This window comes from Plodia interpunctella, chromosome 11, assembly GCF_027563975.2.
Source record: "Plodia interpunctella isolate USDA-ARS_2022_Savannah chromosome 11, ilPloInte3.2, whole genome shotgun sequence".
Classification (NCBI taxonomy): Eukaryota; Metazoa; Arthropoda; class Insecta; order Lepidoptera; family Pyralidae; genus Plodia; species Plodia interpunctella.
Window position 1 is genome coordinate 4,480,155 of NC_071304.1, and position 13,503 is coordinate 4,493,657.

General features: G+C 34.3%; 2 protein-coding genes across 5 annotated transcripts in view; both read left to right on the forward strand.

Annotated features, from left to right (window-relative positions):
- The window catches only part of IRSp53 (Insulin receptor substrate 53 kDa), a 155,754-nt gene that overhangs the window by 14,836 nt on the left and 127,415 nt on the right, over nt 1–13,503 (forward strand). The gene's annotated exons all lie outside the window — the stretch shown is intronic.
- On the forward strand, nt 5,692–8,624 carry LOC128673382 (uncharacterized). Its single transcript, XM_053751173.1, has 2 exons — nt 5,692–6,075; nt 6,170–8,624. Exon 2 carries the CDS (start codon nt 6,170–6,172, stop codon nt 7,064–7,066), a length of 897 nt encoding a protein of 298 aa, XP_053607148.1. The 5' UTR covers nt 5,692–6,075; the 3' UTR covers nt 7,067–8,624.

Genomic DNA, 13,503 nt, shown 5'->3' on the forward strand with positions numbered 1-13,503 from the left:
CAAACGAAAAAAACGTATTTGTTATTTTGTAAGATGCCGTTTTAGTAATAAAATTATATTTTAAATTTGTGAGTTACACATATTCATAATTGCCTTTTTGCTAACGACGAATTACGAACTGGGAAGAAACCGTGACAACCCTCATATAGACAGAAAGAGAGAGAATTCACCTATGCGTCTTTTTTCCTTATGATGACGTGAATGTAATATGCATTGTATGTAACACATGCAATAATGAGAAGTTATAATAATTACATTGCCGTTACCGCGGGCGGGTTACAATGGCTTAACTAAAACGGAATTAATTTATGTACCGTTGTTTAGAAAGTATTTAAAATCGTATTCCGAGTGTGTTTAAATTAGATTAAATGTAGCTAAAAAGTTTGGTAAAACAAGACTGAATAAGTATTCACACTCTTATTTTATATATTTTTTTTCAACTTTGGAATGTTATTACATTAAAAGTTAACAACGTTTTTATTTGTTGGCTTTGAATTTTTACTTGTTAACCCTAGTCGTGACTGGGCAGCGTTTAGTTGAAAAAGTGTTTCGTGTCAATCCGATTACCATTGCCGTAGTACTGACGTAATACTTATTTTATTTATTTGCTGGAAGTACTACTTCCCAATAGTTCCTAGAATAATCGTTACTTACACTTTCATGCTTTAGTTAAGTAGTTTACTAGTGTCTTAGTAGTAGTCTTAGTAGACGTAGTTACATTAGTAAAAAAACTTGATTTGACTAGTAAGAAAATAACCAATTCAACATTTTATGACAAATTTATAAATAGAACACAAAGACAATAAACCGATTTGCTTTTCACGGTCCGTTAACGATAACTTCGCAATAAACAAAGAATAGCTAACACTTTTCTTCAGAAACCAATTATTTTAATTACGTTTTATTCGCTTTGAAACTTTTTATTAAGTTCCTATTCCTATTCGCTATAATTTTTCCGAAATAATTTACACCCATATATTTCTCAGCCTGAACTACTGGGAGTACCTATTACGCGCTGTGCTAACTAAGCAGGTAGACCACGATCAATGCCCGATATGTATGATATATATGAAATTATTTTGTTATTTTCAACAGTAATTTATTCATGTTCTAAATTGAATAATATATTTTAAAATAATTTTACTGTATTCAGTTTAACCTTAGACGCACGTCACGCATATGCGAAATATTCTGTAAGCTTTATAATAGTCGTAAATAACGCTTATCTTATGGTCATTGAATTCTTTTGACGCGTGCCAGCCGGCTCGGTCTTCGGAAGGTATTCTGAGGGCAGGACGACCGTTACGGACGCCCCGGAATTCTAGCCGGGTACCGTTACGATTGACGTTTCACGGTTTAAGACGCGGACACATCAATGTTTATCTAGCAATGTCATCGCTATCTATGATCTATGTGTGTGAACCTGTCGTTTCGATGATGATGATCAGTTGGAGCGTTGAGCTAATGGCACTTCTTGTCTTTCAAACTTTCGAAGAAATCGGCTTACAAATCAACACAATCAAAGTGTTCTAAATATTGGACCTAATTTTAAATTACAGTTTCCCTAAAGTAGCTTGCAACTGCGATCTTTAACACTTTTGAGTTTGTGAGTCTCCGGTGCCGAGAAAGACATCGTTCGGAAATGCCAACTAAGTGTTCGGACAAAGAAATTGTTTTGTTATCGAATGTAGGGTTAATTATCTTTGTTTCGTAAATTATATGATTACCAACATTTGTCTATGGCTTCTCTAGCGTGATTTTGCCATTGGAACAGTACTTTTGTGGTATGAGGTATGAAAGGTAATCTATGTCCGTCTTGAATTTTCATGACTATTAATTAATCAATTAAAACTAGTAAATCTAAATAGCGTAAAGTTGTAACAAAATAAATTCATTTTCATTAAAAAAATAGAATTTTTGTTCTCATGAAAAATTAAAGGAAATTTCTTGTGTGTGTGCTTATAGGTTTATCCAGAACGACAACGGCTAACGGCTATATTAGTTTTAGATGCGTGGATGTGTGCACATCTTAAATTATTGGCGGTGTATGGCAAATAAATGCTGAATGATTTTTGGCTATGTATTGTTGTTAGCCCCGTGACCTCAAACGGTTCCAACATTAATCTTCCTCTTACGGTACTCATCTCATTACGAGTTTTATGATTCGTGAATACATCATCGACAATGGCATTGTTGATAGCTTACCCAAACAAGCCCAATTTCACCTTTTGTGTTGTATTTAATCTGGTATTTTTGCGTGTGTGAATCTATATAGACCATCAGTACGCTAACATCTACAAAGAATATTCGCTGCTTTCATCAGATATTTGCATATGTTTTTTTTTGTCTATAGGTATAAAATAATTCCGCGGTCATGTCGTAATTTAATTACTTAAACTTTATTGCGCAGCAATACAATTTGTAAAAGTACAATAGGCGGACTTAATGTTAAAAGCATTATCTAACAGTCGACCTTTAAGTCAGTGATACACAATTGTTTATTCTATTACCAACCGAATATGTAATAAAATCCAGTATAACATATTAACTTCACTTCAAACAAATGTCGTGTTTGAGATCGATTCTGCCTCTGCTCAGGCGTCAATTGAGAGTGGTGGTCGTACCATTAGCAGCTGACCGTGAAAATTGTCGTTTTCTCCGAACATGAGCGGTAGTCAAGTGTGACTTTCTTTCCGACGGTTGGAAATATAGAAATAACGTAAAGAAGTAAACTGTTAACTCGACAGAAATTAGTTCTCCTACGAGACGGCGACAGTTGGAATTGATGATTTCAACCGTGGCAAATGCTCTACTTTTCATTTCGAATAACAGAAATCGGAAAGTAAAAACAATAAATTTTCATCTAACAAACATTCGGACATATCGCTATTAAAATTTTTAAATATGGAATATGAGAGTTATATAGGTGTAAGCCGTCTTGCTAAGAATTTTGTCAAATTCACATTGGCTGTTTAGATTAGAAATCACAAGACAGCAGCATTTCTCTTTTTCATACGTGTTTTATTTTTCATGATAATGTAAAATTGTCTTGCCAATTAAAATTTCCTACCAATTCTGTTTATAAATTTACTTCCCGCTTTTGATCGGGAATCACTAAGTACACTAAGTAAAGTACATAGTAAATAGTTTGTTTTTCCCGATCACTTTTCCCTTGATTTAATTTTACATTTCTTGTTTTTCTATTACTTGCTAACATCGAAGTAATTGATCTGAATAATATAAAAACCATTTTATACCAAACCAATTTAATTTCATACAAATTTTAAGATACCAATCTTCATTATCTATCTATCATTCTTATGTACTTGAAATTAAATGGAGGCTCATTATGTAACTTATGCAATGTAGGTATTTCTTAGTGGAACTATGGAATCTTGGGAGCATAAGAATGTCTAAGGGTCAGATTAATTTTGATTTCGCAATTAACTGTGTTTCAAAGTTAATTGAAAATACAAGAGATAATTACTTTAGTCCGGCGCTAGGAAATTTACATTTACCGTTCTTTGTTCGTGAAAAGTCAAACATACGAATTATTGAAATTGTAATTACGGGATATATTGCCATTGTTTCAGACAATAACTAAATTAATGTCGGATTGGAAACTGTGTTGAAGGAAAATACTGTAAGGTACCTATATTTTATTTTATTCCTCAAATTCGTCTGCGTAATTTTTTAAAATAAATTGTAATTTGGGTTTAGATAATCGTCTTCTTCTTGCTCATTACCAAATCCCATTTACAATGTTATATTGTTAAGGGGTTTGGATTGGATAAAAAATATTAAAAATGGGTCGTCAGGATTTTGAAATATTTCCGGACATCTCGAGAATCGAGACAAAGTCATTAGTTTGGGTTTCATTTAAACTTACTTCAATTACTTATTTGACTGTAAACAAGTGCATTCGTATGCCCTACGGCCTTCACCTCAATACTGTGCAATGATCCTAACTAATTTTATAAAAGGGAAAGTAAGTTTGTTTGTTACCTCGTCACACTCTATCTACTCAACCAATCTTCTGAAATTGGACATACATGTAGTTTGAAGGAATACCTTCTCCGTACTTCAACACGGTTCCTTTTATCACGGAAAATTCACTGTTTCCGTGGGAAAATTACGCGGGCGAAGCCGCGGGAAAAAGCTATAAGTATTATAACCAAGCAAAGCACGATTGTAATTTGCAAGGAATTTTATAATACCGGCTAGGGCTGTACCATGTTATCACTGAGTAGACCGGGGCATAAGAGCATGAAAATATGAAAGGTATTCGTGGCATCCATCGTCTTGGCTTGAGTGAGGTACCCACGCATCACCCATCACGCGTAGAATAGTTCGTTAACCTTTTAACCATCCTAACATCCTCACCATTCTTCCTAAATATCTTTCCGTGCTAATCGTCAACGTGAACGTGTAACAAATTTTTGTGATACTACATACACCGAGAAAAATCTAGAACAGTAAAATGCATGCAACAGTAGAATGCATGGAGCACCATGCATTCTGTCTGCGGCAATCAATAGAAAATACTTTTTTAAATTTAGGAATGTTTATTTCAATTTAAATAAATAATGTTTTTATTTTTTTTTACTGTCAAGAGTCACTTATTTTTTGTTTTGAATATGAGCTATTTTAAATAAGAAATAAATACTATAACGCAATCAACTCTAAACGTCAAAACTTAAACATTGCCAAATTCGTTGTAAATTGGTAATTAGCCATGAATTAAAGATGACTTGTATGAACTTTGTTATTTATCATCTCATCTCCATGAGGTCACTGTAATGAATATGTAAAGTTAGACCTTGACGTTCACTCGACATCTTGTGTTAGATGCGATTTGCTTTCAATGCATGTCTATACTCAGTGTTTTTAACCCCCGACGACAGAAGGAGGGGAGTTATTGTTATATGTTTGTCCGTGACATCGTAGCAATCGAACGGCTGAACCGATTTTAATCTAGTTTCTATTATTTGGAAACTCTTAGCTTTTTCTAGCAGAGGAGATAATGCTATGATCTCATGGAGTCAGGGGTTTCTTAATTTTTTTTATTATTCAAGAATGAAGTTATTATTACAAAAAGAAGATGTAACTTGGGCGGAAGAACACTGTTCTCTCAAAATACATTTATTTATTCAAGAAGATCTTACAGTCTAATTACATAGATATGTTTTAAAAAAGTGATAATGTTACATGAAACGCCTTTTGGATGGAGAGAGGTGCTAAAAATGCTACTAAAATTTACATTGTATTTTAGGTGTCGAGGTGACGGATTCCGTTTAGGTAATAAGTACCTACGGATAAAATACACTTACAAAACTCATCTTTACAATGAGCTACCACACTCGCACATTTCTTTCCTAAAACCCAAATTGTTGTAAAACTAAAATCTATCGAAAATTTCGTGTTTTTTATTATATCTTATTGATTTATCGAAAAGTATGATTGAACGAACATTTCAACTTAAATTGGTATTAACATTAAAAAATTACAACTGTAAAACGAGAATAACACTTATCATTCTGTAGTACCTATCAATTAATTTAATGCAAGTAACTATCAAGCAGATGGTACGTAATTCATCTCACTTTACAGGCTTGTTAAATTTTGTTTGTATTTATGCAGCAATGGACAACTTTCACCTACTTATATCAACTATCGTTTGGTTTGTTATTAACACTTTACAGGACAGTACGGTTATAGCAGTGCTCTAAAAACTCTGTAGTTTGACAGTACTGGCATCGCAGTCGCTACAAAAGATATTATAAAGAGCGCTACGGTGATCACCGTGCTGGATTTATACTATCATTGTAACGAACATGATTTACTGTCTATCTACAAGTTATTCAAAGGTTTGTACTGTCAAATCTAAGAGCTATAATATATACATTACCTACATCGTATAGAAACACAAAAAGTAGTTGATATAGTAACACTACGGGTATAACCGTATAGTCCGCCTAGAGAATTCATAGAAACACCAAGTCAGTGTCGCGCTGCCTGGCACCGGTGTTGGTTGTGTCCACGTGGGTTTGCGCGCAAAAATTTGTGGCAGAAAACGTAAGTATTAAATTACTATTATTAATATAGTCTTTACTTTTATAGAAAAATATACTTTTTATAACGTTCCGCTCACGTTCACTTTTTGCCACAGATGAATAAAGACGAGGAGCGCATCAAAAAGTTATTGGAGGATGTGTCGACTCCAGAAAGTTCTGACGATGGCAGTTTTTCTGATACATCAGAAAAAACGGAAACAGACCCTTTTGAGGATAACGACGGGGAATATGGCACGGATGCAGACTATGTACCAAATAGTGATTCGGATGACTCAGAAGCCTTGGATGTAGATGAGGCTAAATCAGAGAAAGATCCTAAAGATTCTAAGGTTCAGCCCAGATATGTAAGGGCCAGTGATAATAATCGCATAGATACAGTACCATCTACTTCTAGATACAGAGCTACCTTATTTGTTCCACCCTCTCCTTCGATTTCTGACCAAAACAGTCCAATACTACCTTTACGCCCTACCGCGAGCACACACATATCCATAGAAAGTGCATCTGGAAGTCCTGTAATACCTCTTGGTAGTCCCATTACATTTCATAAACCTCAAGATATCGTCGAACCGTCAGGTACAATGAGTGTGAGAACGGAAAATAGTTTTTCTATGGGATGTCTAAGCCTATTAGAATCAGCATTTCCATCAACTTCAGCACAAAGTTCCAGAGCTGCGTCCCCTGTAATTCCTCTTCACGAAATATCGGGCCTTGCAAGTCCGGAAGATCCTGTAGATCAAAATTTGGAAGAACAGGAATCTGAAGGAAATCCTGATCTTCAGTTATCTCAAAATGTAGAAGCAGAGACACCCGAAGAAGAATGGACTTGTACTACTGAACTAATTCCAGAGTTTGGATTTGATAATAACACTCAAGGATTGAGAATAGATATTAATGAAAATGCTACCCCATTAGATATATTTAGACGGGTATTTTCTCAAGAATTACTCGAATATTTAGTAGCCAGGACAAATGCATATGGCGATTTTTAGTCTAATTCTAATAAACCCCATACCAGAAATAGCCGAAACCAAGCTTTTAGAGTTGTAACAGTAAATGAGATGGAGATGTTCTTGGCTTTGTGTGTGTTGCAAGGTCAAGTAAAAGGACCTAGTAGGAGATCATTGTTCTCATTCTCCGATCCCTTATATTTTCACCCATTTTTTACATACATAATGTCAGGACGTCGGTTCGAACAAATATTACGATGTCTTAGTTTGTCTGAAGCTAATGCTAAAGGAGAAAAGAAAGTTTCTGATTTCATGAAGGCCATATGTGAGAATTTTCGGCAAATCTACAGTCCCGGTGTGAATCTATCAATTGATGAATCGCTAATTTTGTTTAATTTTGTTTCGTGGCCGATTACATTTTCGACAATATATTAAGTCAAAAAATGCTCGTTACGGAATTAATTTTTACTACTTCTGATGGATATGTTTTAAATATATTAATGTACAAAGGTAAAAATGAAGAAATAGAATCAGACCCGGCAATCAAGAAGACAGAAAAAATTGTAATGGAATTGGTACAGCCATATCTCCTTGACTAGAGACAAGATATCGATAAAAAAAAACCACCTCTTTGTCCATCCTGCTTCGAGGAATGGCACAAGCACAAAACTGATTAAGTTTAAGTTATTATCTTAAAAATACTTAACTAGTAGACTGATAGAAGAGAAATAACTAATTATTATAAACTAGAATTAGCCTAAAGTTAAAATGACGGACTGTGATTAGGTTAACATTTTTTATACTAAAGCAATACATAGGAATAGTGATATTAGATTGATTTTTGATGCTATAAAGACTTTACTCATGTGTTGTGTACAATAATTGAAGACTGATTGATAAGTTAATTATTTTCGTAAACTTTTTGATTAGAGGGATATAGATGTTTTAGAAGAATTAGAAATTATAAAACTTTCATAGTATTGTCGACCAAAGTGGCTAGCTATGAAACGCGATGTTGAAGAATAATACTTATTTTATGTTTTTGAATTAGAATATTTGATGTTTTTGTTTGAATTTGTATTTTTTGAGTGCGTAGGCATTCGTTTTCTATCAATAAAATTGATTTATTTTTGTTCAATGGAGTTTTTTTAATATCTTTACGGTACTGTAGAACCCGTACTGACTATCACGACGTCTTGAGTTTGCTATTCTTCATAACAGTACGGCGTTGCCCGATGTACGGTGAGCGCCGCACTGACTATCTTGGCGGTTTCACTCTGTTATTCTTCATGACAGTACGGGGTAGCCCGATGTACGGTAAATCCCGTACTGACTGCCTAAACAACTTAATTATATTAGTCGTTATGACAGTACGGCGTTGCCCGATGTACGGTAAAGCCCGTACTGACTGTCTTGACGGCTTAACTTTGCTATTTATAAAAACAGTCCGGTTGTATCCGTACAGCGGTTATACCCGTAGCTACTGACGTACATTAGTATTTTAGTATTTATTTTAACAAGTACTGCTATATACGTAGTGATTTTTTGTATGGAAAACCGGAGTGTCATCCTATGTAATTTGAGATCAGTTTTCTGTCCTGTAAAGTGTTAAGTTACTTATAGTAAATTAATTTACTATATGTGATGAATAATGAATGTATCGAATTTTATTGCACGCGACCATATTATTAAGGTCATCCGTCTGTTCGTATGTCCGTCTGTCACCATCAGGGCTCATAAGATACAGTCTTATGAACGAAGATAGTTAGACCATTGACATTTTCACAGATGATGTTTTTCTGTTTCCGCTATAACAATAAATATTAAAAGACTGTATTTAAACTAGACGGCAGGTCCCTCGTGCCTGATAATTTTTATAGAATGGTAGCACTTGTTTTCTCGCTAATATTGTTTAAAATTTATTTCACGATTTATTTATCAAAGTCACCTGTTAGCGCAATAACTCTTGCAGACGTCCTAATGTCTCGGCGGAGTTTTGTTGATGTTTTGTTAGCAAGTTGAGTCTTTGTCGACTACATTATAAATCTCCTTTATTACTGTACTTAACGGCTGTAACCCAATGTTCCCCTGACAAATGGACTCTTAGTAATTGCAATCACTTAATTTGGCCTTCACCACTTAATTCGTTGTGAAAAATATCAGATTGTAACAACACTATGATGACTTTTGGCTAATCCATACTAATATTATAGGTATAGAGAAAAGATTTGTATTTTTGTTTGTAATGAATAAACTCAAAAATTACTAGGCCGATTTTGATTAAATTTGGCACTTAGAAGGACGAAACCTTCCGGAGTGACATAGGCTATTTTTTCATTATGGTTTTACTCGAGCGAAGCTGTGGTGGGCCGCTAGTTTTTGATAAATCAACGGTTTCACGATCCGCGGGATGATTTATGATTTTTATTTCATGGATTTCCATTGATTCTCTTTTTCTACTGTCCTGTACTGTTTGTCTGTCATGATGTGTATATTTATGTGCTAGTTTATACCTAACTAGCGGCCAGTCCCTGCTTCGCTCAGGTAAAACCTTAATAAATTATATACCTAAACCTTCCTCAGGAATCAAACTATATATAAATAAAACCTGCATTAATATCCATTGCGTAGTTTTAAAGATTTAAGCATACATAGGTTAGGTATATAAAGACAGAGAAAGCGACTTTGTTTTATACTATATAGTGTCAGTCACTTTGAAGTTTTTTTCTTTAAGATTTCTTTTTTCCTTGAGTGTTCTTGGGATTTCCACAACCCCAATTTGGGTAATCCCAAAATCACCAAAAATTCCAGATACAGAATATAAGCACTGTGCAACTGTGAAACGCTAGAAAAAATATTGATAGCTATATAAAAAAATAAAAGTGCGCCTATGTTGAATCGACGAGAGCCGTTAAGTTGTTACTTGAGAGAAATATAACACTTGTAACACGCCATTCGGGTAGGACACCTATGTATCAAGTTTAAATTATACGAGGTATTTTATTACCTACGAGAGTTTGCTACACACCTTTGACAATCACCGTACCCCGTCACAAGCGGGATTCTCAGTGTGTCCCGTGTGTAAATATTTACGGAGCCGCCCCGGGCAGGACTCAAAGTCAGGTTTGGTTACTCGCAGATTGTATGTGATTGTACTGTTGGATTCCGTCCGGCTTTATCATGAAGTGTGGACACAGGCCTTATGTAAACGAAACTTAAATTTATTTGCGCTTTCTACTGAAGAGTTTGGATTATTAACTTCAATTTAGCAATGATCTAGCTCTCTGAATAGCTCTCAATATTGGTGATAATTTTAACATTTTACGTGTATAGTTTTCATAAACCGATGTGATAGTTTTCATAAACCGACCGACTTTAGTTCTTGATTTCTAATACAACGTGAAATGTAGAATGACAAAGTCGCCGTGTAAGAGTACGTGTCATTCCACCTCAACCACGAGGAATACGACAAGTAATGGGAATTTGATGTCATTATTATTAAGTAACCATTACATAAACCCGACAACGCCAACAAACAAAATCAGGGCCAGAGGTCATGCGCCCTCACACCATGGTCGTGAAAGTGAAGCACAAATTGCTCGGTTCATGGCCGATGGTTCAAACAATTGCATAAACATACGTGCCAGTATTAGCGGCCATGTATGGTCATTTAGCCGTGACCCATGACTGCTTTACAGCCAATTTGTTTTCTTGACAAGCAGTGATGTACAGGTGACGGATGATGATAATGAAATGATATTAACATATTTTTATTTTATTTTATTTAGATGAACTATCATAATTACTATACATAACTCAAACTCAAATATGTTTATTGCAGTAACTGTGAGTTTCAACAATTTACCTTTACAGGCATGCAATATTAGCGTTATGTTACACTTACTATGTTCTATAGGTACGTGCAGTACTTACAAATTAAACTGTTTGAACAACTTATAAGTAATTTGTCTTTGCACACGACATAAGTAATTGCACACGATATAATTATTTATGGAATACATACCTATTTACTCTCGTAAGGTACGAGTATTATACTCATAGTATTCATCCAAATTATAAAACACATGGTCTAATAACCAAGCATTAAGCTTAAGTCTGAATAAGTGACTATTTTGGATACATTTGATATTTACAGGTAAATGGTTAAATACATTTATTCCAGAAATATAGGCACTTTTTTATACACTTCATTATTTACAATGGGAAGATACAAATAATTTTTATATAAATTTCTTTGGTTATGTTCGAGATCAATTTTTTTTCTAAAGTATCACTTGTTATTTTGAACAAATACACATAATTCAAGTATATAGATATTAGTTAATATTAAATAGCCCTTTTCTTTAAATATATTTCGTAATGTGTCATCTGCATACAAGTTATGTATTATGCGTATACATCTTTTTTGAAGCAGGAAAGTGGAATTTACATTAACAGAATTCCCCCAATAGATAATTCCATATGTGAAGTAAGGAAAAACATTTCCAAAGTATGCAGTTCGGGCAACTTCAGCTGAAGAGCTTTCAGCAAGTATCGAAAGAGCGTAACAGTAACTGGATATTGTTTTGTTAATTTTATCTATGTGCGATTTCTAATTTAAGTTACAATCAATATTGACACCTAAAAAGTTTGTTTCGTTTACGTCTTCAATGTTTTGTTAGTTTCGTGAATATTTAAACTATATGGTTCCTTATTATAATTTCTAAACTGTATTATTTTTGTTTTTGTTAAATTTACTGTTAAGTTTAAAGATTTAAGCCAATTTACTGTACTATTTAATGTAATGTTGTTTATAACTATAAATTTGTTTTTAACTTTAGTTGTATCAGATATCAATAGAGTTGCATCATCTGCAAACATGACGCACTTGTGTAATGGATGGAAGTTCATTAACGTAAATAAGGAATAGGAGTGGACTAAGTATACTACCCTGAGGAATGCCGAGAAGAATTTTAGCCTGGTCAGATTTGACTTCCTCTATTGTTTTGCTGATAGGATTATACTTGTCAATGACTACTATTTGTTTACGGTTGCTTAGATATGATTGAATTAAGTTAAGTGGTAAGCCTCGGATCCCTAGATTTTCCAATTGTTTAAGAAGAATGTTATGTTGTACGCAATTAAAAGCATGAGACATATCTAAAAACAAGCCAACACACATTGATTTCTTATTATGCCATATTATGGCTTATAAAAACTATCTGAAGAAATCAACAATCTGAAAATTGTGTTATCCTTTTATATACGAGTAATGATTTACTTTGGACGCTATAAATTACAAAAAATCACGTTATCAACCCTGAGAAAATTGATAATATTTTATAATCTCAATGGTCTTACCTAATAAATTCTGATCTCCGTCAATCAATCTAAACATTAAATTGATGATTATAAATCATGAATTTTCGACGTCGGCGTCTGAGAGAAAGTTTAATTCAGTAATTCAGTTAAGTGGTAGATAGCACTTCCTACGTCCCTTTCACTAACTATATTTCTAAACGGCAAGTGTGTTATGCAACACCTAATCAGCATGAGTCATACCAAAATAGTTTAGTGTTGACCATTCAAAAGTTTGTTTACTAAGGTTGAGTTGCACCGTCAAATTTGACGTTGGTTTTAACCGGCGTGTCGCTGAGGTTTTGACAAAATGGCGTACTTTGCGTTTTTCAGCGCATGTTAAAGTTAATGTCGATTGTATTAGTCAATTTTGATAATAGAAAAACGCAAAGTACCTAAGCCATTTTGTCTAAACGAAGCGACGGCGGCGCGCAGGTTAACGTTATCGTCAAAGTTGACTCGAAAAACCTCGAAAAACACTGATTTGAATAAGGGTCATTCATTTATATGACATAGAAATGCCGAAAGAAACTGATTTAACAGACCAATAGATATATTTCAGCCACAGGTGTCATTTGCCTAAATGGGGGCTCAATGCGGAATATATCTGATTTAAGGAAAGAAGATGGAACCTTACCAACTTATTTTAAAATATATGTTCCCTTGTCTCATCTGCCTGCCTGTACGAACGCGATAAACTTTATAACTACTGGACAGATTTTCGTATAATTTTCACCAACAGTTGGTGATTTATTATGGTTTTTCCCGAGCAAAGCCGGGACAAGTCGCTAGTCAATCATAAAAATGTCTTGGGTGTAGCATTATAGTCTCATTAACGGTTGCAAATAAAGCAATGAAGGCGCGTTCGTGAGGAACTAGACAGCGTGAAGCAAAAACTTTGCGAGACGTTATGACAAGCCTGCAGCTGTCCGCCTTTCACTACCTGTCATGGCACGCTGACTTGAAGTAACCCGGCTTATTATTGTAGGACCCATAGATGCAGTAAACAGTAAGTACGACCACAGAGAGACCTGGATAGTTTTAAACACTTTCAAATTAATTATCTATTGTGCTTGCATATGTAAATAGCATGTCATCGTTTAATGATGTAAATTAATGTC

What these genes read in the sequence shown, in the direction of transcription:
- LOC128673382 (XM_053751173.1), top strand. Translation starts at nt 6,170, where the DNA reads ATGAATAAAGACGAGGAGCGCATCAAAAAGTTATTGGAGGATGTGTCG.